Here is a 26,095-nt window from a genome sequence, read left to right as displayed (position 1 = left end):
TATAGAGTAAATGCCTATGTGTGCCTCCATGCTGGCAGGATGTGTCAGCCTCTCTCTATGAATCAACACTGCTATTCACTAGGAAAGAATGAGGGAAGCAGGAAAAAGAGGCTGAGAAGGAGGAGGAAGATAAGTGAAGAGGTGAAGAGGAGGAGGAGGATGAGGAGGGCGCAGACCAGGGAGGAGCAGGACAACATAAAGGAAGACACAGGGAGAGGGATGCACTGGGAGAGGTGACACTACCGCACATGGACACTAGGGGGCGCGGGAGAGGCGCCGTCATATACACACACATTGAGGAGGGCGGGGCTGGCTCGGATCCGCCTCCCGGGGGGAGGGCTCATCACGGACTGTCGGGAGGAGGGAGACACCGCCGGCCGGGCGTGAACCTCAATCCAAGGAGAGGCACAAACTTCCCCGGGCCGGAGCATCAGGGGCTCAATGGGAAAGTGCTAGGACCACAGGCAGTGAGGGACCCCGTGCAGGCGCTCCTTACCCCCCTCTAATTGAGGGGGGTCCCCGGAGACTACAGCAGCCACCTACACCCCCCTTGTGGGTCACAACAAGGTGAGCATTGGGCACGGGTTATGAATCTGTATATTCTGGGCATATTCATCAGAGGGCTCCTCCATGCACTGAGTAGCCTGGGATTCATCATCTTACTGTGTACTGGGCTCCAGCTCTGGTCAGACTACAACTCCCAGCATGCCCTGACAGACACAGACGGAGAGAGCATGCAGGGAGTTGTAGTTTTTATAATTGGCATGAGTGATTCTGATTACTATCCCTAACTGGGGGGCCTCCTAATATCAATAGTGCTGTGTATTGGGCTCCAGCTCCGGTCAGACTACAACTCCCAGGATTCCCTGATGGACAAAGGCAGAGGGCATGCTGGGAGTTGTAGTTTTAGATTGGCAAGAGTGTGTTTGATTATTATCACTAACTGGGGGCCTCTTTATATTAATGTTGCTGTGTACAGGACACCAGCTCTGGACAGACTACAACCCCCAGCATGACCTGATAGACATATACAGACGGAATGCTGGGAGTTGTAGTTTTAGATTGGCACTAGTGCTTCTGGTTACTATCCCTAACTGAGGGGCCTCCTATTATCAATGTTACTGTGTACAGGACTGGTCAAATGACTACTCCCAGCATGAACTGATAGACACAGATGGAGAGTGTATACTGGGAGTTGTAGTTTTAGATTGGCACTAGTGCCTCTGGTTACTATAACTGTTATAATATAATTGTTATAATAATAGTTACTATAACTAATATAACCAGCTCTGGTCAGACTACAAATCCCAGCAAGCCCGGATGGATACAGACAGAGAGGGCATGCTGGGAGTTGTAGTTTTAGATTGGTATTAGAGCTTCTGGTTATTTATACCAAGCTGAGAGACTCCTAATACTGTTGTGTATGTACCCTGTTAATATAGCTATATACCTGCTCATATCTTAAGCACTAGATATAAAATGTAAATGGCAGGGGCTGCGTGAATATACATTATGACGTTTCACCCTATAGACGTACAGCTCCGGGCTACATACATGCGGATACACACTGACGCACACTTCTTGCAATGCAACATTTGGGCTTAGAAGTATTCTGAGCTATATGTAACTTTTCAGAGTTGATACAATGGGCACATATGATACATCTCTGTGTGTATGTATGTATTTGTGTGTGTGTGTGTATATATATATATATATATATTATCCCAAATATTGCAAATTGCTCTGCATTTTATAGCGGAGGAATTTCATATGTCATAGGCTAATGAAACCCGGGGTAAAACTGCAAATATTAAGTGCAGATTTAGATGCCCCAGGTATACACACTTGTCATATTCCTTTTACATAAGGCTTCAATGTCTATTTTTGGATATAGACCCCCCCCCCCCCCCCCCACAATTGTAAAAAGAAAACTTCCTTTTTGTTTTTTATGTGACCTTCTACATAAGCATCATACACTGATAGGGGGATCGATTGGTCTTTTAGTAAATTGAACCCTATAAATGCAACTACACAGTCCCTGTCGCTAGTCCAGAAAAATGCTCTGAAGGATGACATGTAGGTGGAGTTTTCCAAATGGAAATATAACTTTATATGAAGATTTTACAAGCCATAGAAGTTCAGTTTTTCACTGTAGATTATTCACCTCCCTTTGAGAAAGGAGACAATCATTTGTCTGTGGACCAATCTGCAATTTGGCGAAATTTTATCTGGAAGTAGCTTGAAGGGGCTGTACTAAATGTTCTCTACCAATGGCAGTGGTGGCAGACCTATGGCATGGGTGCCACTCAGAGTCCTCACTGTGGACACCTAGGCTTCTATCCCAGCGCAGAGTTTATAGGACTCCAGGACCCAAGGACCTGCCATGATCAGTATTATGTTAAAGCATCACATCATTGGCAGGAAGAGAGAGTAGATGTGCTCAGGGCTGGATTATAATTGGTTTCCCCTGCAACTTTTTGTTTAGGGGGGACCTGAAGGGATGCTACAATGATAATCTGAATTTGTCCTCCTTCATTCAAATGTATTGTGGTTCCAATAAATTAGTGGGTTTTTATTGTGATTTGGGAACTCGGTCTCTGGCATAATGGAAAGCAATCAGATCAGTGGTGGTCCGACTGCTGGGACACTCGACAAACAGGGTGTCCCTTACTCACTAATGGATAGGGCAGTAGGCTTGTGCAGGAGTCCTGACCCCTGTACATTCAATACCATGGGAGAAACAGAAATTGCTGAGCACAGCACATGGGTATCTCTGCGTTTTTGTATGTTTACCGTGCGTTTGGGTGTTTTTGAATCTGTTTATCTTTCATTTCTAGAAGTGTAGGCAGCTGTGATACAGATTAAAACCACCCAAACGCATGCGTTTTCACTCAGTTTAGAAACGGTGCAAGAACGCACTGTGTGGCAGCACCCTAAACCGGATTCATTATTAATACTTTGACGGCTGCTTACACTTCCACAAATGAAGAAGAACAGATTCAAACCAGCCAAATGCATGGTAAACTTGTCATAAAGCACACATTTTCAGTGGTGCACCAAGAACGCACCTGACAGCACCCTTAAAGAAGAAGTTACAGGTCTGTGAGAGCCAGAAATTTTGCTTGTTTGTAGGCAACCAAATACGTATTTCCGACCCAAAGTTTTGAAATTAATTCTTTAAATATCAGACAACGTGATTTTTTAAGTGTGAGAACTTGCACGATTGGTCGCTGACTAAATACTCCCCTCCCCACTGTATGTGCTAAGCATAGGCTCTGATGCATTAAAGGGAACCTGTCATCAGCAATTGATATCTGTGTATTCACAGCCTGTTAATTTCTATAGAAAAGTAGAAGCTCGCAAATGATTGTGGCAAAGGTGTGTTAAATGAAATCTGTCATATTGTGCGCATCTTTATTGTATCATGCATGACAGGTGGTCAGGTGGCATGACGTGCCTCGTACACATCTAGAAATCCTCTCTCAGCTGTAGTCAGTCGCCCCTGGGCATGATGTCCTACACAACACTGCACAATACATGTGGGACTCCATCAATCTGACATGACGGTGTGTTACATGAAGATATGACTTATCCACTGTCTGTTTTTTCATTTCATGCTTTTCCATCTCGCCACAAGAGCTGACGCTCATTTTGTGCTAGGTTTTTCTCCATTTTGTAAGTTAACCTGCGCTTCATATCTCTGCCAATTTCTTAATATTTAGGTCTGTGGATATTATCTAGGCCAAAATATTCCGTGTACCACCTTCCCCTCAGCAAAGTGTTCCTGGCAGGTTGCGGCGTGTCTTCTCTCTGGAAGTATTGCACATAACTCTGCTGTTCTTCCAGCTGCAGGCCATAAGGGGGGTTTCCTCAAGACTACCTGACAATCTCTTACAAGTTTTTCTGTATACTGTCTGTATGGAGAAGTGACTGTAAGCAACAGCCCAAGTATTTACAGCATATATATTTGGATATGGTTACAAATGCCGTCTGTGTATGTTAATAATTATATTCAAATATAATTATATATTTTTTTTTAGCACAAATAAATGTGTTGAAAAACTCAAACTCAGAATATATTAGAGTCAAAAATAAAAAATCAGTACTCTCCTTTTCAATGCCCCCTCTTGTCCTCTTCTTTCTTTCGGCAGCGGCAGGTCCGTATGTGCAGCTACCAAAGGACCTGTCGCTGGCTGCGCACATGCTATAATGCAGCAAGCAGCTGACGTCATAGTGTGTGCGCCGCCAGTGCACAAGGACCTGCCGCTGATGAAGCACTGGAAGAAAGAGGACACGTGGGCGGCTTGGGAGAGGTGAGTATTGAGTTTTCTTTTATATACTGGGGCAGCGGCTGTGACCAATTGATTTCCCACCCTAGGTTTATACTGAAGGCTTATACTGGAGTCAATAGGTTTTCCAAGATTTTTTGTGATAAAATTGGGTACCTCGGCTTATACTCAACTATATAGGGTGTATGTATATATGTGTGTGTAGTCTCAGTGTAAGGGGGTTTCTTAAGGAACTTAAACTGGTTGGCCACTTTACCTCATGTATTTTGTAATGCGTGTGTAACCTGCTGGGACCTTAATCTTATATTCCTGAATGCTAACACAAGGTCCTGGCAGGGCAATTGCTCAATGACAGATTGAGATCACATCGCCATCTGCGGCCATTTTACGGACCGGAATGTCTGATGAGAGAAAGAAAACTTCACTGTACATATCAAGAAAGAGCGACGGGCATACCCCTGTGTGCTGGCAAAGAGGAGGTGACCCCTCCATAGTGTGGCACCATATCACCGCCGGACTGCCATTGCCTTCTATGGGGACATATATGCGGCTGCAAATTTGAAGCCGCATATATACGTCCCCATAGACGGCCATCTAAATGTACCCTTACAGATATATACTGGAAAATGACTTAATATACCCTCCCACACACACACAAACTTACACACATTACAAAATACATAAGGTAAAGTGCCCAATCTGTTTAACCTGCATTGTTTTACATGGCACCATATTGTGGTAATATACAGTGACAAAGTTTACTGAATGGCCTGGGGGTTTCTTGGTGTGTGGATATATATATATATCTCCTGTCTCAAATATCAATGTGAATGCGATACAGACACAATACAAGGGTCACTCAGTCAGAGTCCTGCCCATGTGAGCTGAAAACCTATAAATCTATCTATAGCCGTGCTGTGACCTTCTTTACAATGAATAGAGGTTTCATAGAGTTAAGTTTTAACAATAAGCTGATTTACTCTCTGGTTCCAAGATTTGATGCAAATCAGCAATTTTTTAGCTATGGAATTGAAGCCTGATCTTTTCTGCTTCGCTCTCTGCTATGGCTATTGCGCCTGATTTTTCGATGTACCACTCTGCTTGGCTCAGTGTACTGAACTGGGGAGAGTGGTAAAATCTAGTCTAATGTTTATTTGTGACTAGAAAAAAAAAATGATCGGACATATTGAATTCTTCTTCTGGCCCATAGATAAATATAATCATGAGTGATCTTTACAATTTCGGATTCGGTTGAACCCTGGTGACCGCATAGACCAGCTGTCCTCAGCAGTTTGTACATAGAGAATGGAATAGGAAACTGACAGTGCTGTTCTAAGTGTAGTGGCCAGACTTGGTCATTGCAAATCAGCCTCACAGAAGGGAATGACCAGGCATCTACTCGGATGCATATAACTAAATTGCATCTTCTAGCTGATGGTAAAGTAGTCCTACTCGCTTGCTTCTCAAGATTTTTTTTTTTAACTTGAGTTATTATAACCCAGAAAAGCACGATTTTTCTGCAAAAGAGTTTTAAAAGTAATGCAAATACTGAGGCACGTCACTTGAATGCCTCGGCTTATAATTGAGGCTTACAATGAGTTAATTTGATGAGCCAGCAATCATTGGGAATACTGCTTATCATATGTATATATACATTATGGGGGAGATTTATCATAAGTCTCTTAGAGCAGAACTGTTATAGTTGCCCATGTCAATCAATCAGAGCTCAGCTTTCTTTTCCCCACAGCTGTTTATAAGATTAAAGCTGAGCTCTGATTGGTTTCCATGGGCAACTAGAACAGTTTTACCTCAGAAACTTGATAAATCTCCCCCTATGTCTATGAATGTATATCAACTCATTGGTACACAGTGGGGGGATTTATCATAAGTCTCTTAGGGCAGAACTGTTCTAGTTCATTATGGCAACCAATCAGAGCTCAGTTTTCACTTTCCCACAGCTGTTTATAAAATTAAAGCTGAGTTCTGATTGGTTTCCATGGGCAACTAGAACAGTTTTACCTCAGAAACTTGATGATAAATCTCTCCCAGTCTGCTGTGTGCGTGTGACAATTGACTATATCTCTCTCTACAAAACATGTTTTGTAGCCAAGGAGAACATTTTCCTTAATTAAAGTATATTAGAGAATTCTCCTATAAGTGGTTTGCCGTACACTTAGCCAGAGTGTATCTACATCCTAGGGTCCTGACCTGTACAGGAGATGCTAAATTTAATGGAGGTTCCGTCTCCATCTGCACTTGGGGGATGGGATTTGGTCTTCCATTAGGCTGATTGAGCTGTGCACTTGATGGGTGCACACAATGGAATTGATCCCGGGGGCAAGATTACAGAAAAGTGCAATGTTTACATCTAGGGCAGTCGTAGACATGGTGGGCCGACATGGACTTGTACACGGGCATATACTGTCATTTATTCAACCTCGGTACATGCATCGGCGGTGGATCAATTTATCTTTGGGATTGGATGATCGTCATAGAATTCATGATGTTCCTCCTAAATATTTATTACTTATAAAAAAAAAATAAAAAAAATTAAAATAATCAGCATTATGTTATGTTTTTAACTTTACTATATTAATGGCAAGGATAGGTCATCAAAATTGTATTATTATTGGGGATCCTACATTTAATGTGTGACAGGTTTATGTCTAGACGTATTTTTGTTCCTCATTGATTTTTAAAGATGGGATGTGAGTAACCTCTATCTTATCTTCCCCATTCTTGTGGTTTTTTTGGTCACTACATAAATTTTTTTTTTTCAGTTACAAGAAAAAAAGATAGGGAATGGCATCAAAACCCTTACCCCATGGTAACCCAACCCCTCTAAGGTGAGGCTGTAGTAGTAAAAGTCCCTACAATATGAAAAAAAAAATAATCAATTTAGCTCGAAACAAATCAATTCTGTTTAATATGTATATGATCACTGCTGTCAGGTTGACTTCCCTAGATTTGCCTACTTACAGTTTCTGAAACACTGAACCCCATTCGTGAGACCGATGCAGACCCCAGGTTTGGGACTGACAACTATCACACATTTATAGCATATCCTGTATTTCATTTAAAGGGAACCTGTCATCAGTTTCATGTTGGCCTAGCCATGGGAAGCGTGAAATACTGACAGTCTTCCTCTTTATGGAGAACTTTGTTTTACTCTTAAATGTGGTTTTTCAGAGAAAATCTAGTAATATGGAGCTCTGAGTAGGGGAAACCCTTGATTAAAAGGTTCTCATACTCAATGTGACGGCCTAGGACGTCTTGTACTGCGCCAGATTTATCAGGTTATAAATAATGGTTTGGGATTTCTATCGCCTATTAATTGGTTTTGTCTATGCCAGATAAATGTAACAAGATTTTGGTTTATTGGGGCCACAGTGTGCCCCATTCTCACAGATTTGTGCCCCATTTAGTGAAGCCACACTGACCCACCATACAAGCTGGAAATGGACCCTGGTTAGTATAAGTGGCCGGGACAGGGGTAACAAGAAAAAAAGCAAGTGTGCCCCTTTACTTCTACCACTTCTTTCACTTCGGTAATTCCGCTTTTTTGGCCCTGCTGTAAGTTCTGCGATGGTACATGATGGGACCTGCTTTGGCCAGCGAGTAGCCTCCTCAGACCTGGGTACATTAAAAGAAAGCGATGTCCCATGCTCAGAAGAAATGTCCTATGACCTGAGGAGGCCACTCGTTTACCAGTTGTGGTGCGAGGTCCCACGTGGTTATCCAGAATTTATGGGAAAACCTCTTCTGGTATGCTGATAGGTTCATACACTGGGACCCAGTTGCCTCTTATATGTAATGTAGGAGGATTCATACACCATATGATGGGGTGCTGTATATTTTTGACTTGTATACAAAGTAGTTCCCGGAACCTACAATGTGTGTAAGCTCCTCTGACCACGAGCTGATGAGTTACAGTCGTCACACGCTGAGTCACATGAAGATACTCAGGTGATTGTAACTTCCTCGTTCCCTTATGATAAAAGCAGGATTTCGGAACCTGTGCCACTATAAAATTAAACACTTTACTGTCTGTAACTCTGAAAATAAATCTGTGTAAGAAGAGGAAAGACTTGATGGTATTTAGATTTGAGTGAAATTTTGAGAGGGACCAGTTCCATTTTTTTTTTAACTTTGAAAGTGAGAATAGAATAGAGAAGGTCAAAAATATTGGAAATGCCCACAAATGGTTGGGGGTCTTCCAAAAGTGAAATAAACCTGTCCTGTGATATAATTATTTTTTTTTAATAGGACTTCCAGGACAGTGTACAGCGTGCGTTAACCCAAAATCCCTTTTAACCCCAGGGAAGTTTAGGGAGACCTTAAATCCCCATTCGCATGATCGGTGGGGGCCCAATTGGTCGCCCCCCGGTATTAGGGAATAAATAACTTTTTAGTAATCCCAGCAGGTTAGCCCTGGTGGAAATTCAGTTTTTCTTTTGGAAATGGCCATAAATGCCTGAAAATGTCCACTAGCTTTGACTGGAGTGTTCCTTTCAGGTTTCATGTAGTCCTTGTGAAAAGAAAAAGTTGTTTTCTAATGTTCGGTCCTAAACTTCACACCAAACATACCTGGACCTAAACCCTATAATATAATTTCTTGGTGTTTTTCACTACATTGCTAATACATTGGGGCACATTTACTTACCCGGTCCCTCGGAGTGTACGGAATGCACCGTGCCGCGATTCACTTAGAACATGCGCCCGATTTCCTGCATGTGTCGCTTCCCCGCTTGGGTTCCCTGGAGTTCACCATCTTCCTCCCGGTGCATGTAAGTGCTTAGCTTGCGACACAATTTTGAAGTTAAATCCCACGGTTTGTCCGAATCCGTCGGATCGTCCAACGATTTCTGTCGCATGAAAGCCAGTGCAAAATGGAAATCGCCGGTATGTCCAACAAAAGTGCTATCTGCAGGGCCCTTAGTAAATGAACCCCATTGTCTCCCAAAGAGTGTAGCGTCATATTGGCATCCTAGAAGTGTGCCATCCGTAAAAAATCACAATGGCCAAAACAGCGTTTGTGTGCATGGAGCCTTAGGCAGCATGTCACTCCACTGATCCCGTCTCCCTTTGCCAATGGCAGGATGACAGTGGGAAGCGGTCACGCAAAAGAAGGCATTCTAAACGTATTTAATGGAATCTAAAGTCTTGTAGGATCCGAAGTGTATTTGGGTTAATTTCTGTGTTAATATTCTGCGTGCTGTGACTGATAGGGAAGGGATTGTCATACTCACACCTCAGCATGACAAAGAGTTGTGTCACTGGGTGCAGGTGAGTAACCGTGCCGGAGTCCTGATGATTCATCAATGTTTACATTAGAGGTATGGCATACATATGTACTTACAGTCATACCTCCTATATGCTTTTTTAAAAGAAACATGTTTTTCCAATTTTTGTTTAATAAGCATACTGGGTCATAGGCACATTGGACAGTAGTAGAAGTGTTGTGCAGTATTGATGATCAGATTGTTACATCACTTTTTTTTCATCAGTTATTGTGAGCCTACATCAGGTGTGGATATTACACAGAGATTTGGTATAGGGTAAACATAAAGTATTATTCAGACAAGTGATTTTCGTGTCCAAATTCCACCATTGGGTTTATTTAGACACCCAACCTTTTTTTTTGAACAGATCATTTGCTATTGTAGTGTGTTAAAAAAAAAAAAAAAAAATGCAGCAATTCCCTCTTTTGATTACTTCCATACTGCGATGCATCAACCATGAGGCGAGTTGAGCCTCTTGCCTTAGGCAGCACCACCTGCAGCAAGATGGGAGCACCAGGGGCACAGTCACCTGCTACAAAGCAGGACCTGACACTTATAAATATTGTTTTTTTTTACGTCCTATGTCAGCATGGGCTTATGCTGCATGAAGAACATACTTGCTAAACAAATAACCCAATATATTATTACTGGGTAGGGAAGAGGGGGCGCTATTTTATAGCTCGCCTCAGGCAGAAGAAAGTTTACATTAACCCCTGCTTCCACAGATGTCAATGGGACAGCAAAAAAAGCAAAACAAAAAAGCTGAGATGTGTGTTTTTATTGTTTTTAAATGTTGCTGGAGAACTTTTTTTTTTGGGGTTGTTTTGTTGACTAACATTTGGTCTAATCACTGATCACAAGAAGCAGTTATTCTACTTTTCCTTTGTTCGCGCACCTCTGGCGCTGGATCGGGGAACTGGTCGCGCACCTCTGGCGCTGGATCGGGATGCTGGTTGCGCACCTCTAGCATATACATAATTTTGATAATCTGGGTCCAGTACGAGTAGTGCTGGGTCTAGATATCGGTCTTGCACTGGTAGAGCTGACTTGCCATTGGGCCTGTCCTCTGAGGAACAACTTCTAAATTAAGCAAATCCTTTACTGTCTGCAGACAGAATTCTTGTAGATTTTTTATTTTTTTTCTATTTTGCTTCAGACTTCCCCAATCCTATTGTGAGGTGTAAAAACCACTTCAGCAATCACTGGTAAAACACACATGTTAAAAAAAAAAATCAGCAGGATGTGAATAGGTCAGTAAATATTTTGGACACCACTGACTAGGCAGCGGCCCCTATCCCCCAGCATTAAAGTGTGCTAATTCTGGAAGTGTGATGTCCGCTTCCTCGCTGCACTTATCACACGTGCCAGGCTTTCCGACTGCTTCCAAATTTAGCAGGGCTGCCGGTGAACTATTAGTATGTGTAAAGTCAGCTGTACGAGGATCCATGGAGGCTTAGATGGAATACATGAGGGTAACGTTCATTACAGTATGGCTGAATTATGTATAACCTGTAATGAATGCGTATGAGTGTACTACACCCCTCAGCGTTTCCCGGAGTCACACATCCAGCAGCGAGACCGTACCTGCCCGGAATGTTATTCATGTCTCCTACTCACAGGATGTGTCATTCCTCCGGACCATACACCGTACCATTTATCTCCATGAATTTTTTTTTACGCTTTGTCCCCAGATCACTTTTTTAATGGATGACTTTTCCACTTTTGTGGTGATATTTGAATTAAAAAAAAAAAAAAAAAAAAAGTATAAGGGGGGAAAAAAAGACTACCCTCAGCACTTTTAGGGATCTGTTGCTCATAAAATCCACGTCACGGCAAAAGAATGTCAATTGGAGATATGCGGTCAGAAGCTATAATCGGCAACGTAGATAAACAGCGGATTTTTTATGGTAAAAAGCCATCATCATTTTGGGTAATCCCCCCCAGACATTTGTTAGGAATTATCTGCAGTGTACCTGCCTTGTGTGGCTGTATCTTTACTCGTCAGCCCTGGTACAGATGGGTGATGGCATGGTTGAAGGGGCATGATTAGCTGGTAGAGTTGTCACATTATATTTGCCTCGTCGTGTCCCTGTGAGAAGTGAGACTGTAAGCTTTGCAGTGACAGGAACTGATGCGAATGAATAAATCAATTCTCTTATCCGGTATACTGGATTTCTTTATGTCCTCTGTGTCACCACCCTTGATCTCCTCCACACGTCTTCTCCTTTCACTCTTTCCGTCGCTTCTTGCGCTGACGAGTGATCAATAACTCAGTGTTCCTCTCCATTCTGCTCGCTGATCACGTCTATTTTACCACCTGTTGTTCCTTCATTCCTCCTCTCGCCCTTCTCCTTCCCATGCCAACCTCCCCCCTTTTTCTGTCTTGTTTTTTTTTTTTCCCCCTCCGCTTTTGCCGTCACAGCACATTCCAAGACTTTCAATTAACTCTCCCCCACCTCCTTACTTCTCCTTTATGAGGGGTGGGAGAGGTAGTGGATTACATTTGGCATGTTCACCAGGCGGGTCATGACCTCATTTAGGGACTCAAAAGACGCCCAACTACTTTAAATAACATTAATTGGTTTTTATTTTTTTTTTTTTTGGAAAGAAAATGACTCTTCTGTCTAGATGTCGTCATGTGATGCATTCCTGTGTAGATTACAGTAACCTGTTCTAATAATTGCTCACTTCTCGTTTGTCTACGTAACAGATGGGCGTTACGAAAAGCAAGCCACGAGAAGGTGGGCCACGGAGCCGCAGTCTGGATATTGCAGAAGGGCCGCACAACCCTTTCCCTTCTCTCTCGGCTTCTCAGACGCCTAGTAAGAGCCTTGACTCGCATCGTCCTTCTAATCAACCTTTTGGAGGCAACTGTGATCTTACACCTTTTGGAGGGGTCAACTTTTCTGACACGGTCACTTCACCGCAAAGGACTGGACCATTATCAGGTGTGTACATGGGATAAAAACTCTGAATAACTTATCAATACTATAGGTCTTAAATTGGATATTGCTATGGGTGGGAAATGTGGCAACCTGCTCCCATCTCCTCCGTGAAGGTATACAATCTGTAGTGAGGTTTTACATTGTTATAGGCAACCTGACGTTAATAATTGTTAGGCAGTCGGCAATAAATTGGGGAACTGTACCTGCAGAGGAGAGCTCTGTGTGGTCATCATTCCTAACATGAGCTCCCTAGATGCCTGGGAACTATGGCTGACCTACTCTCCTTATTGTACGGACTAAACCTAGCAGTCTGAAACCAACTTTGGGGCTTTTTCACACCGATTGACGCAATGAAAACTGACGCGTCTCTCCCATGAAAGGCTTTGAGTCTGAAAAAAAATGGATCAATGAATCCCACGCAAGTTGCAAATTGGATGTGCAAAACAAGGCAGAGAATAATTGACACCATCCTGTGAATATTGCCTTAGGGAGAGGAAATCGCTAATGGCTTCTCTTCTTCTCTTCTCTTTTATGTTGCTGTTGAATACATAGAGGTTGGTCAGTTCTTGAGTATATAAAACCTAGGGGCAAAAAGCATGAACTAACATTTTTGGTCCTTGCACGGATGCTTGCAATATACTGTCACTTTTTTGATAGGAAATCGCTTAAAATTTCACCCAAACTTGAATTTTCATTATCTAATGTTTTATTCCCTTTTTCTCCATAGGGGGCGTTACCACCTTTGTAGCCCTTTATGACTATGAGTCTCGTACGGAAACAGACTTATCCTTCAAAAAGGGGGACCGCTTACAGATCGTCAACAACACGTGAGTGGGACAGATATGATTGTTGTGCTTGTGAAAAATCCTTATTCTTATTCAAGAGCCTCTTTTATTGTGTCTACTGATCATATGCAAATTTATATATATTGCCATGGTACCAGACTACAAACAATCCCTGTGTAGTCAGAGTCTGCACTCATCCTTTTATATGGCTACTCATTTTTGTAACCTTTCAAAACTGAGTTAGAAATAAGTTTGCATGTAGGTTCTCACTTCAGTGTTTGGCGTGCTTATTATATTTTTTGGGGGACATAAATGCTGTGGGTGCGTTGAAGCAATGGCAGATAGTTGTACAGTGGGCTTATGTTTAAGATTGATTTCAGGAGTATCATGTGTAATGTTGGCCTATTTTGTCTGCTGGTTTTTGCTTTCTGTGATAATCCGTTGTCCTGTTTTTGACTCGTCTTTCGGACGCTCTCTTTCTCTCAATCCTTCACCGCTTCTCTCCATGTATGATCCCGCTTCTTTCTCTCTCTCACATGCTGCACCATAGGAGGCCAGACATCAGGTATGTGGGTAGATGCGTGATTCAGTCATTTCACGGTTTGTCGTTTGTGTCTTGTAACCATTGTTTAAATGTGGTATAGGAATAAATTTTTATGTCCTGCAGGGAAGGCGATTGGTGGCTGGCCCGTTCACTCAGCTCCGGACAGACCGGGTATATTCCCAGCAACTACGTGGCTCCTTCCGACTCCATCCAGGCGGAAGAGTGAGTGTTGTGTCTTCTTTACTACTACTACCTATCTCCGCTTATGTTCCCTAAATGAATTTTGTGAAGGTCACTTTAGTCATTTAGCCTGTTTTTACAGGGGAGACCACTTATGAAGATTGAGTGTTAAATTCCCCATGGTTATCTTGGTGAAAATTTTTGTACATGTGTTTTTTTATTTCGATCTGAGCAAATAGTGGGTTTAATATGGACTTCTCCTATAATTTGGCACAGTTTTATATATGTCTGACTGCATTTATTCACATTTTACAGGTGGTACTTGGGAAAAATTACACGTAGAGAATCGGAGCGTCTGCTGCTAAACCAGGAAAATCCACGAGGAACATTCCTTGTGCGGGAGAGTGAGACCACCAAAGGTGAGTAGCCTAACTGTATGTGGTAGTAATGTAGGATAGCTAAAAACATTACATTTTGTGGGCACCAACTTGAAGATCTGTAGGAGCTGTGCATATAGTACAAAGTGTCCTATCTGCAGGCAACTTGTTCTAGAGCAGGAGGAGCTGTGCAGATTGTACATGGTGCCCTATCTGCAGGTAACTTGTTTTATAGCTGGCAGAAAGAGGATTATTTTAACATTCTGAACCACTGTCCATACTTAGTGGGCCTTCTTATATAGTGGAAACCAGCTATCTTTATATATCAGTCACTATAGAGTATTAAACCCATTATGAGCAGTACAAGTTGTACACTTAATCGTTAATATGTTCTGGATAGTGGGTTTTTCATTTCAGTCTTCAGCTGCCTGAACCTCGGCGCTGGGCCTTGTAATGAAGGAGGCCTAGGAAGGAGCAGATTTTTTTTTTTTTGTCCCTTTTGCTTGCCATTTTTTTTAGATAACAGAGCAGTTTGTGTGTGTCGGGAGGGTTGAGAGGGTGGGGGAGGAGTAGGGGGCTGCTGTAGTAATTGCACAGAGACTCTAGAAAACAAGTGGAGATGTGTAATCTCTCATTCGTCTTTCTGTACTTTACACATCTCATCCTGGACTCGTCTCTTTCCCCCGCCGCCCTTTTGTCAGGCCTGCCTCTGGCAGAGCGAGGAGGAGGCACATTTCATATAAAAGGGGGGGGGGGGAAACCACAGTAAGTGGGTCAGTGAGATGAATATCCTTGTTACTCGTAGCAACTAGAAGCGATGTGTCTGCTTGCGGCCTCAGGGCTCCGCTTTCCCTTTTCCCTCTTGTGGATGGAGCTGGGGGGATACACTGTGTAGTTTCAGCCCTGATATATTCACGGCACAGTTATGGGAGGCTCGGGCTGACATGACGCCACCGGCTATACCTTCACATCTTCGCACAACTGTTTGTTTCGCTTCTTCCGACTGATACTTCAGTAGTCTCGCCTCTGTCTCACGCTGTTACCCTATTTTCCTTTGATGTCTCCCCTTAGAAGGAGAGTAGTAGTGACAGATAGGACAGATAGTGTGCACTCCACGTCTACATTTTGTGGGCCCTGTCCTCCTCCGCTACCTACCAGTTTTATGCATTTGTCACAATACATTTTTATTCTGCTTTTCACCCACACTAAATCTTTCTGACTCTCGTTCTCTGTGACTGTGTGGGAAAATCACAATAACAAAAAAAAATGCCATAAATAACCGGTGTAATCATCCAAAAACCGAGCTGTCTACACAACAAATGGATGGCTTTTCTTACGATTGAGAATTTGTTCTTTGTGTTGGGAATTATGAAGTGAGAGAGGATGTGATGAACGAGACATTAATTATCAGAACTTAGCATAACATGGGGGAGCTTTAGTATATGGTGTCACAAGTCCTGCTCATGTTAAAAATAACATGCAAACCAAGAATAAATGCTCAGAACTACCAGGTTGTGGTGAAATAGTGCTGCAATGCTTTATTATTGAGTAACCCATTTATTATTTAGATAAATTAATTCATTTATAACATTTAAAACCTGTCAGAACGCGTGTCCCCGTATCGTGCCGCTTGCGGTGAAAAAAAGAGCTTGCTCTATCTTTTGCCATAAGTCCGCCATGGCTCCCTGTGGAGGGGTGAGGAGTGCTCATTCCCTTCCCTTCTCCAGACCACCGTATGCTACACCCAGGTTCTGGCCTGGGTGAGCTTACATTCATGAGAAAGCGGCCTAAAGGCACCAAAATAAGACTAGGAGAGAAAAGTGCGGGAAAACACTGATTCTAAATTTCCACAGAAAACTGAGGTAAAATTGAGTAGTTAAAGCAAGAAAAACATGCGGGACTGTGACACCATTCATCCCCTTACATGTAGCACCAGGGAGCCCCTACATTATCCTGACGTGTCTATCTCTGTGATGCTGCCGTCATGGTGGCCAGTCATAAAAGTTTGAGATTTGATGCTTTTTCCCGCAGATTTTGAGACCCTCGCCTTTCAATATGACGGTTATGTATGTCTTGCATTGAAAACAATGGGAAAAGATTTGAAGGGTTTTTCCATAGCAGAGAATGGGCCATAAAGTGCTACGTGATCCCTATTCCAGACCTATTTATTTCAAGAAAACTATAGAACACCAGGTTCACATCGGGGCAATGTGATTGAAGACCAAAAAATTAAAGGGGTGTTCTCAAGAGGGATATTTATGGACTGGACCCATAAATTCAGGTCCCGCCTCTGGAACCTGTACCTATCTTTAACAGAAAGCCCTGACATCCTGAGGTTACCATGGGCTAGATTTTACGTAAACCGCGTGATATTAGGCCCGCGGAGCGCTATATCACAAAGTGTGAATGAAAAATCATTTTTTACACATACGAATTTTCACTTAAGATGTGAGAAACAAACCTCTGAGTAATAATATTTATTTGTATAGCACCATCCAATTCTGTAGCGCTTTACAAATCATAGGGGACATATACATATATAATATTACATTACAGAGCACAAACAGTCAGTCTGTCATCGGTTTATCAAGTGGATTACCTTATGAATCTCGGCCAAAACTACCAATTTGGACAGGACCAACTACTCTTATTATGTATATGTTGGTGCTATGATTACTTTTTATATATAGAAGTTGGGAAGGGTTGATGTCCATACTTTGTTCTTATGGAATAATAGGGTTTTGGCCCTGACTTCAAGTGCCACCTCAAGTTTTTCTGTGAATAGGGGATAAATTGCTGATCGGTGGACATCCAAGGGGTGGGATCAAAATTTGATGTGGCACAGCTCAAATTCAGTCAATGGCTATTCAAAGTGTTTGGCCAGTGTGTCAAATGTCCTTGCATGTCGTATGCATACAAATAAATACATGTAGCTCTGCCAAATACTTAAGTTTCTCTCTACTTGGAACAAGATGGATCTGAGTTTCTAATTGAAAGCCATTAAATGAGTCTCCTGCATGGTTTTTTTTACTACTGTGGTGTGAGGGGAGCAGAGCTAGAGGCAATATGTGTGCACGGAGACCTGGATATATAGCGGGACATGATGGTGATCTAGCAAAATTTATAAAATCCATGGCTTAGGTATATTACGTAAGTCACATGTACAGTGAAATCCCGACTTTAAGATAAACTCCTTAGTTAAAGAGCATTCCCCCCCTTTTAAAGGTCCAATTTTCTGCTCAAACTTGGGCAGTCTGCTCAAAGACCTTACAGTCTCTGTCAACTAACAATCTCCCTTTATCTGCAGGTGCCTATTGCCTCTCTGTCTCAGACTATGATCCCAACCGTGGTCTAAACGTGAAGCATTACAAGATCCGAAAATTGGACAGCGGTGGTTTCTACATTACATCTCGCACTCAGTTCAGCAACCTCCAACAACTAGTGGCTTATTACAGCAGTAAGAGCAACAGAGGCTGACATTTACATAATATGTAATCTGTTTATTGTGCCAGACACTACTATAGTGTTACTATGTGCTCGTAACATGCATTATATTGTGCAGAAGATGTTAAAATGCTTTATTATAATGTCTGATCTGCTGACAATTGGCCATTTGTAGGCTATGGCAGATTATTCACAAACAAAACAATGTAATAACGCATTGTACACAAGTATCTGGTCTTGTGGATGAAAGAATATTAGCGGTTCGTTGGCAGCACTTGACCATTTAGTCAGAGTTGATATGATGAAGGGACAGAAGCTCTAGGAAGCATAGAAATTCTTCCCCCTAATCCTGTAAACCTCACTAAGGCCCCTTTCAGACTACCATATATGGCGGCTGTATGCTAGCTGTAAAAAAAAACGTCAGCTAGCACACGGCCCCCATAGGAGTGCATTGTGCATGGCAAGCACACACGTCCACGTGTCACTGTACCAAAAGAGCTCTATCTTTAGCTGTATACATGGCTCCCTATGGAGAGGGCAGGGCTTAGCAGTGTTTACCCCTCTACCTCTCCATCTGACCATATGCTACACCTGGGTCCTGTCCCAGGTGTAGCATCCATTCATGTGAAAGGGGCCTCGGAGGACTCTTAGGACTCTTAGGAAGGACAGGGAGAGTCCTGTGTAATCCGGACTCTCCATGTCAATCACTGTGTGTGGGCGGGTTAATCAAAACTCTCCCTGTCAGTGATTGGCCGCCTCCAGCATACACATGCAAATACATGGGAGAACTGTCAATCACTGTGTATATAGATAGAGATATATATATATATTATATATATCTCTATCTCATATAATCCGAATATCCTTTCTGATGGGGAAGCAAAATTCACCTGCCAGATTCCCTTTAAATCCATCTATTTTATAAGAACAATTGCCAATGTGCAGGAAATTATCAAATGTTAAAGATGTAGAAAAAAGCGCACCATTTTATATGACCAAATTCATAGAGGGTCCTATATCTGACTATAAGTACACGTGCATCATCCTTTTACTGGATGTATGATACATGTCTGAAGCAGGTGATTGTGTCCCGTCTGTTGTCACCAGGAAGCTCTAGGTGAAGATCTGGGATTGATAGTCACACTTCAGTGCACTAGTATAGTTGTGTTTTACTGTTTTACAGGCTTTTATGTGTGGTCGTTACTGCTCACCATCTAAGGGGACCTTCCTTTCCAGATCCTCTTGATCTCATGTTACCTTTGAAGTGGACATAATATAGTGGTCGTCCCTCCACCCCCATCACCCCAGACACAATAGAAGTGCCTGCAGTGCATGACACTTTGACGACATCTGTGATTTCCCTTTGGTGCTTCAAAATCTTTTGGTGTTTTGTTGTTTTCCAACATCATTATAATCCATGTCAGATCCAGCGTTCCTACACCTTCTAGAGTCACGTACATTTTGGGATAGGAAGTTGAAACTGTGTACCATGTAGCAAGTGGTAGAAAAGCATTTTCTTTCATTCAAAACAATTGACGTGACCTAGGAACCCCTGTGGTCTGGCATGTATTCTGTAATGTCATGAGAAGACTTTTCTTTTCCCTTCCTTTGTGATTTGGATGCAATCTGTTAGGTTAGGGGGGTTGCCAAAAATGGAGAAGTAGACCATATTCTAAATTTAATTTACATCTTCTCCTAACCAGATCCCTGTACACATAAAAAATTATCCTTGAAACTCACAGACACCAGACCAGACCCTGACCATGTTGAATGGTTGCAGTACATTGGGATCTGTACTATGTGCTTGAGCTAGTTTTGTTATACAAGGATTCTTGTAATATAAAGGGTTTGGGCATGCTGGGTTGTTGTGTACATAAAATATCAATAGATGTTGATGTAATTTTTTTTTTTCTTGGTTTCTAGAACACGCAGATGGTTTGTGTCATCGGCTGACCAATGTGTGTCCTACATCCAAGCCCCAGACTCAGGGTCTAGCCAAGGACGCATGGGAAATTCCTAGGGATTCCTTACGTCTGGAGCTCAAACTGGGGCAGGGCTGCTTTGGAGAAGTTTGGATGGGTAAGATCTGAATTTAGTTTGTGTAACTGCTGCAACCCCAACGATCAGAAGTATTCAGTTTCTGCAATCCTAGGTGAATGGTGCTCCCAATTCTTTTTTTTTTCCATTTGCTCAGCACCCCTCCTCCATTGTGGAGCCATTCCATGTGATTCCTTCATCCTCTGCACGCTATTTATTTGTGATAAGGTCAATGTTTGTTAATATAATGAAGAGATACTAAACCATCTAATTTATCTTGCCGTCAGGTACGTGGAATGGAACCACGCGAGTGGCCATCAAGACTCTCAAACCCGGTACTATGTCCCCTGAAGCGTTCCTCCAGGAGGCGCAAGTTATGAAGAAACTGCGGCATGAGAAGCTTGTACAGCTGTATGCTGTAGTGTCAGAAGAGCCCATCTACATTGTCACGGAGTACATGAGTAAAGGTATGTGTATAGGAGGGTCACACAGCCTGTATTCTGCAGAGCATTACGCCTGTGTCGTCTTACATTCCACATCTGTGCTTGCAGGCAGCCTCTTGGACTTTCTGAAGAGCGAGATGGGCAGCTACCTCAGGCTTCCGCAGCTTGTAGACATGTCCGCACAGGTACGTAGTGTTGCTTCACTTTAGCAGCTGAAGGTGTTTTTATTGCCTCTACCTCATGCATTTTTTTTCCTCCCTCTTCTCAGATTGCATCTGGCATGGCTTACGTAGAGCGGATGAACTACGTGCACCGCGACCTCCGAGCTGCCAACATCCTGGTAGGAGAAAACCTTGTGTGTAAAGTGGCTGACTTTGGACTGGCACGGCTAATTGAAGATAATGAATACACAGCCCGGCAAGGTATCAGCACATACCCTGAATCACCATCTCTTGCCGTCTGCTCGTAATTATATACACACTCCCTTTTAATTACATAGGCGCTTGTTTATCCACAGCGACTGGTTACTCTTATTATTATACCGTGCACATTCCCAGAAAGGACAACCCAGCCATGTACGGGGTGGATGAGCACTGCTGTCTGGGGTCCCTCTCCGGGTCGTCTTTCATTTATGATGTTGGTGATGGGAATGATAATCCGCATATTTGCTCATTGACATCTATATCAGATGTGGAAATGGCAGTATCGCTGCTGTAAACTGGATTTCGAGGTCATTAATGATCAAGAAGTTTTTATTGGGTTATATACAGTATACTTGTCAACAGTACTAAATTTGTTAGGCTTGGCCACAATTTGTTTGGTGCTCCTTGCCAATTGACTTGGCAGCCCCCACACTTGTAAATCACAAAAAGTACCTTTTATATGTCAGTTTTAAAAGTTTCTTGCCATGTGTCTAACTTTCTGAAGCTGCGTGCAGCCTGAAAAGTGCACTTTTTATCCCTGTTCGGCATCCAGGGTTATTGTCCCAGCAGCCAAGGGTGTACTCTCCGTCATGGCCACCTCGTCGGCTAACTACACTTCCTTATCTGCATGGACCCGCAGCAAACCCTGCCACCTGCTTCCTCGTCGACTCCCTCATCTGGCCAGTGTCTCATCAGTATTCCTGGGCAGGCGCAGTTGAGGTCTCTGAACATGTGCAGGGCACAGAGCAGAGATGACCGGCACACTCCGCATGCACAGAATTCCGAAGAAACACTGGCCAGATGGGGCAGTCGATGAGGAGGAGGCAGGGCCTGCTGCAGGTCCATGCAGATAAGGAGACGTATTTATCTGATGCGGTGGTCAAGACGGAAAGTACATAGTTTATTTCTGGGACAATAACCCCACACCCCTGACTGGATGCCGAACAGGGATATAAGTGCATTTTCCGGGCTGCACGCAGCTTTGGAAACTTATAAAGACATGGCCAGCCACTTTGAAACCTGACATATAAAGGTACTTTTTGTGGTGTACAAGCGTGGGGGCTGTTGACAGGTTCCTGTCAAAGGGACATTTCCATATTCGGCCAAATGACATGTTGTAAATACATCCTATGTAGAGCTGCACACTTATGTTCATGGGAGGACAGATTATGTATGGTTGACTATTTCCGGCGCTCCCATACTTGTATATGGCTGTGCTACGGAAAGAGGGTCAGCGGACCCAAATTTTAGACAGGTGTGTGTCCCACCTCCATCATGTATTTATGACCTTGTCTTTTGGATAAGTCATTAACACTGAAGATGGGAATACCCCTTTAAGTCCTAGTACTAATTCTAGCCTAAACAAGCCAGAGGTGATGACCACTTTAAATGGTGGATTTTTTTATATCAGTGATAAGTATTGTGAATGCAGTGATGACCAAGATTACATTGGAGATTGGTCTTCTAGTGGGGGTTGTCTTTCCCAAGAATATGGCCAAAATATCGTAGAATATAGTGGTGTTCTGGAGGGATTATATTATAGCTGTAGTGTGTAAGATATCATCCCTAAATATGGTATATTCTCTAAAATTGCGTAAATATTAAACAATTGCGATATGGACGACCTGTCGCCTCTCCTGGTATGAATGTGGTCATTGTAATGTAATGAATCTATGCTCTTTTGCTGGAACCAAAAAAGTTATCCCTTTCTGATTGCTGTTTTGGGGCAATAACTAGGGGTCAGTTTGTTCCTAAATTTATAGGTGGGATAACGGTTTCAAGCAGAAAATCTCCAAAATTGCTATCACTATTTGCTAAAACAGACATTGGGAGAGATGACGGCTCCTCTTAAATACTGTTTTTAAGTTTTTTTCCCCTCATTCCATAATTTCCCCTTCTTAACCATTTCTCATTTGCTTGGTGAGTCATATCAGTCACAAGTCACTAATGTCTTTCTTCTTTTTACATCGCAAATGTACTTTGTTTCTTCATTCTGTTGCTTATGTTTGGGAATCGAGGGAAAACCTAGATGTGATTTGTAGATCTGTCTGCGTTATGCAGGACCTGGTAGGTAACCTGCATTTTAGGAATGCTGAGTAAAAATCTTAGTAAAGCCTGGCACATGTGCTTTTAAGTTTGGATACTTTAAGCGGGGTGGGCTCGACCCAATTGTATATATACGTTTGTATGGAAACGCAAGTGATCGGTAACCGGATTAATGCAAGACACTGGGTTCTGGTTACCGATTGCATGCATTTCCATAGAAACGCGTATGTAATCGAGCAGAGGCTGGTCTCTGTATGCTACTGCTGTGTTCTTAAACACGGCAATAGTGGAACGCGTGACCGCACCCTGAGTGTTAGGGCAACAACAATTTATCAAACGGAGTCTGATTTCTTCTGTATTTTGGAGTCTGTGCAGTTAGTCCTTCAAGATGTTTGAACAACCTCCCTGCAGAGCTCCTTCAAAGAATATGCATTAAAGGGATTTTCCCACAAAGGCAAGTTAGACCTTTTCCACGTGATGGGGTCTGACTTGCTGATCAGTGGGGGTTGCATTGCTGAGACCCCCACAGATCGCGAGAACGAGGGGTCCGACCATCCCCTCGCCGCTCCTCGGACTAATAGAGCAGACGGCCGCGCATGACCGTTCTGCTCCATTAATCTCTATGGAGCTGATGGAGATCGGTGAGCGCAGCGTTTAATGTACCTAAAATTGATGCTGTACTGAAGGCAGAGTGGTCACAGCAAATATTTTTTCTATTTATTTTCAGACTTGCCTAAAATTCTTTGCACAGTACCGCATGTCATGAGGATAGGGATTGCTGATCCATATCATAGGATCTCCTAGGAGATGAATCTGATATATTAAGATATGATTGTGTCTCATAGGTGCCAAGTTTCCCATTAAATGGACGGCCCCAGAAGCGGCGCTATATGGAAGATTCACCATCAAATCTGACGTCTGGTCCTTTGGGATCCTCCTGACGGAGCTCACCACTAAAGGAAGGGTTCCTTATCCTGGTGAGTAGGTGGGAGGTGTAGGTTGCTTTGTCTCCTCATCATTCTCCCTGGTCTAATTCTATTCTTGTGATGTCTCCAGGGATGGTGAACAGAGAGGTACTAGATCAAGTAGAGCGGGGGTATCGCATGCCGTGTCCTCCAGACTGCCCCGAGTCCCTCCATGATCTGATGCTGCAGTGCTGGAGGAAGGACCCAGAGGAGCGTCCAACCTTTGAGTACTTGCAGGCCTTCTTGGAAGACTATTTCACTGCCACTGAGCCCCAGTATCAACCTGGGGACAACCTTTAGGGGAGAAGGATCATGACTACAGGATGAGTCCAACATGCAGATGCAATATTATCCAGATCCCACGAACGTCGTCTCGTCGAGGATCGGATGACACTAAACGGAGGGTACAGAACTTTTCTGGGTCAGAAGAAGGACCACTCTCTGCTCTGTTGATCTTCACGTCCATCTTTTATCTGTTGCAGAGGATCTTGAGAATTCGGCTCCTTCCCCCCGATGTTGCCTACTGAACCTTGTTTATATTTTCACCACCATCTATTCCTTCCATACAAGATTTGGGGTCACCCCCTCGGTGCCATATGGAACCTTCTTACATGAAAATACTCGGACATTGTAAATAATTCACTCTGGAGGGATCACCACTCCCATCATCTGCTCTTCTGAATCCTTCATTGTGAGATTTTTCTTGAAGACTAGATTCCATGTTTTTGTATACTCAGTCGTGGGAGGGTTATGGGGGTCTTCCAAAGTACTAAGGACTCCTCTCGAGGACCAAAGTCCCACTTCTGTCTTCCATCTCCACCCAGACAGGGGACAGTGTTTCCGTGTTTTAGATAATGAAGCGACTGCACCACTTGGAGCGACCTCTGACTACTTACCCCATCACGGCAGCCATCTTCCTTCATCTTCTTTTGTAGGATTTGTTGGAAGAAAGGTTCTTGAATAACCCGTTTGCACCTCCTGTCATGTAACTGTATGTTTGAGGGTCAGGTATTCCTAAGTTACTGTATTCCCCCCCATTATTACTATACTTGTGTTACTGTGTTACGCCTGGTCCAGGGCCTGGTACAGATTTGAATCCCTCGGCCCTGCATGAGGTGTACATCTAATTTTTTTTTTTCTTATGTTTTTTATTTAATTTTTATTTTTTGGGGTTGAAACAGACTGATTGATACTCTGCCCATCTCTACATAACTAACAGGTCTATTGATAACGGTACGAATGCATTTCATCGCCACGGTTGCATGGGGAGCCTCGTGATTGGCGCTGTTATTTTGCTGGCATACTGTGTGGACTCTGCCGGGGGGGTGGTACGGGGTTAGTCCTCCAATTTCTCAGGGATGGGAAAAGTGTGGGATTTTTATTGCCAATCGTGGAGGGAGACTGTGACCGCGTTACATGTTACCTGCTCTGGCGCTTCCATAAATCCTGCCTCGAGGAGCTGGTTCTGGTTACAGGATGGCACACGCTTCCCTCCTGTAAGGTGCCAATCTATCAGATCTGCCTGTGTTACTGACTAATGTGTACATAGACATGTTTTTTTAATGGTTCTATACCACTTGTGTGCAAGGGGAGAGCTTTGTATTGTGAATACTAGCCCTGATACACTGTATGTAGAGTCGTGTTATAGATCTTGGTAGTATTGGAGTGATTTTATTTTCTAGTGGGTTATTACAGACGGAGGGGACTTGTAAACCTAGTTACAGGAGGCCATGGATCACCCTAGAATTAAAGGGGATGTTTACCTGCCCTTAAGTCCACTATGGTACAGCTGCCAAGTGCAATGAAATGAATTGGTGCGGCTTTTGTTTGGGGCAGACACCCGGTCAGTCTACTTTATTAACTCTTTAAACACTGGCACTACTGCTTTTATGTCCATAGCAATAATATGCTTGATGATGATATGGTCAATAAAGATGAGAGGCGGGGACTGTGGTTCATGGGTTTCCTTAATTCCTAGCAGAACAGATTTTGTATAGTCCATTCATAGTATAGAAATGATTATAATCCTCCAGTCTGGACATAATGTACAAACTATTAGGCTGCATTCTCTCACACACGCACACATGGGATGTATATACAGCCGATATACATCCCCCATACTCTTCGATGGGCTCACAACCCTGTACGGGAGCAGTATGGTGCGGCACTGTACCGCTTCGTAGCCCGTAGAAAGATAGGACATGTCCTATCTTTCTACATGATACGGCGCTGTGCGCTGTATATGCCTATGGAGAGGGGCGGGGGCGAGCTGTGCTCATCCCCTGCTCCTCTCCGCAATGCCGACGTATGCCCGCTGTACCGTAGTACGGAGGGCA

General features: G+C 43.2%; 1 protein-coding gene across 2 annotated transcripts; it reads left to right on the top strand.

Annotated features, from left to right (window-relative positions):
- Positions 1-255: 255 nt before the first annotated feature.
- SRC (SRC proto-oncogene, non-receptor tyrosine kinase) lies at positions 256-25,712 on the top strand. 2 transcript variants are annotated; one of them, XM_072112087.1, is made up of 13 exons: positions 256-567; positions 12,282-12,519; positions 13,244-13,343; positions 13,852-13,866; positions 13,969-14,067; positions 14,341-14,444; positions 17,710-17,859; positions 19,770-19,925; positions 20,171-20,350; positions 20,435-20,511; positions 20,595-20,748; positions 23,640-23,771; positions 23,851-25,712. In XM_072112087.1, exons 2-13 carry the CDS (start codon positions 12,282-12,284, stop codon positions 24,057-24,059), a joined length of 1,614 nt encoding a protein of 537 aa, XP_071968188.1. In that variant the 5' UTR covers positions 256-567; the 3' UTR covers positions 24,060-25,712. The 2 variants fall into 2 exon arrangements, with proteins under 2 accessions (XP_071968188.1, XP_071968189.1); XM_072112088.1 differs by lacking the exon at positions 13,852-13,866 and having other exon boundaries at positions 257-567.
- The last annotated feature ends 383 nt before the right edge of the window (positions 25,713-26,095 follow it).

This window comes from Engystomops pustulosus, chromosome 6, assembly GCF_040894005.1.
Source record: "Engystomops pustulosus chromosome 6, aEngPut4.maternal, whole genome shotgun sequence".
Taxonomy (NCBI): Eukaryota; Metazoa; Chordata; class Amphibia; order Anura; family Leptodactylidae; genus Engystomops; species Engystomops pustulosus.
This window is presented reverse-complemented; position numbering and strand designations above follow the sequence as displayed.

Excerpts from the sequence above, each read along its gene's own strand:
- SRC (XM_072112087.1), top strand. The coding sequence starts at position 12,282 with ATGGGCGTTACGAAAAGCAAGCCACGAGAAGGTGGGCCACGGAGCCGC. Across the intron at positions 12,520-13,243 it reads AAGGACTGGACCATTATCAG|GGGGCGTTACCACCTTTGTA; the intron begins GTGTGTACATGG and ends TTTTCTCCATAG. Across the intron at positions 20,351-20,434 it reads CACGGAGTACATGAGTAAAG|GCAGCCTCTTGGACTTTCTG; the intron begins GTATGTGTATAG and ends CTGTGCTTGCAG.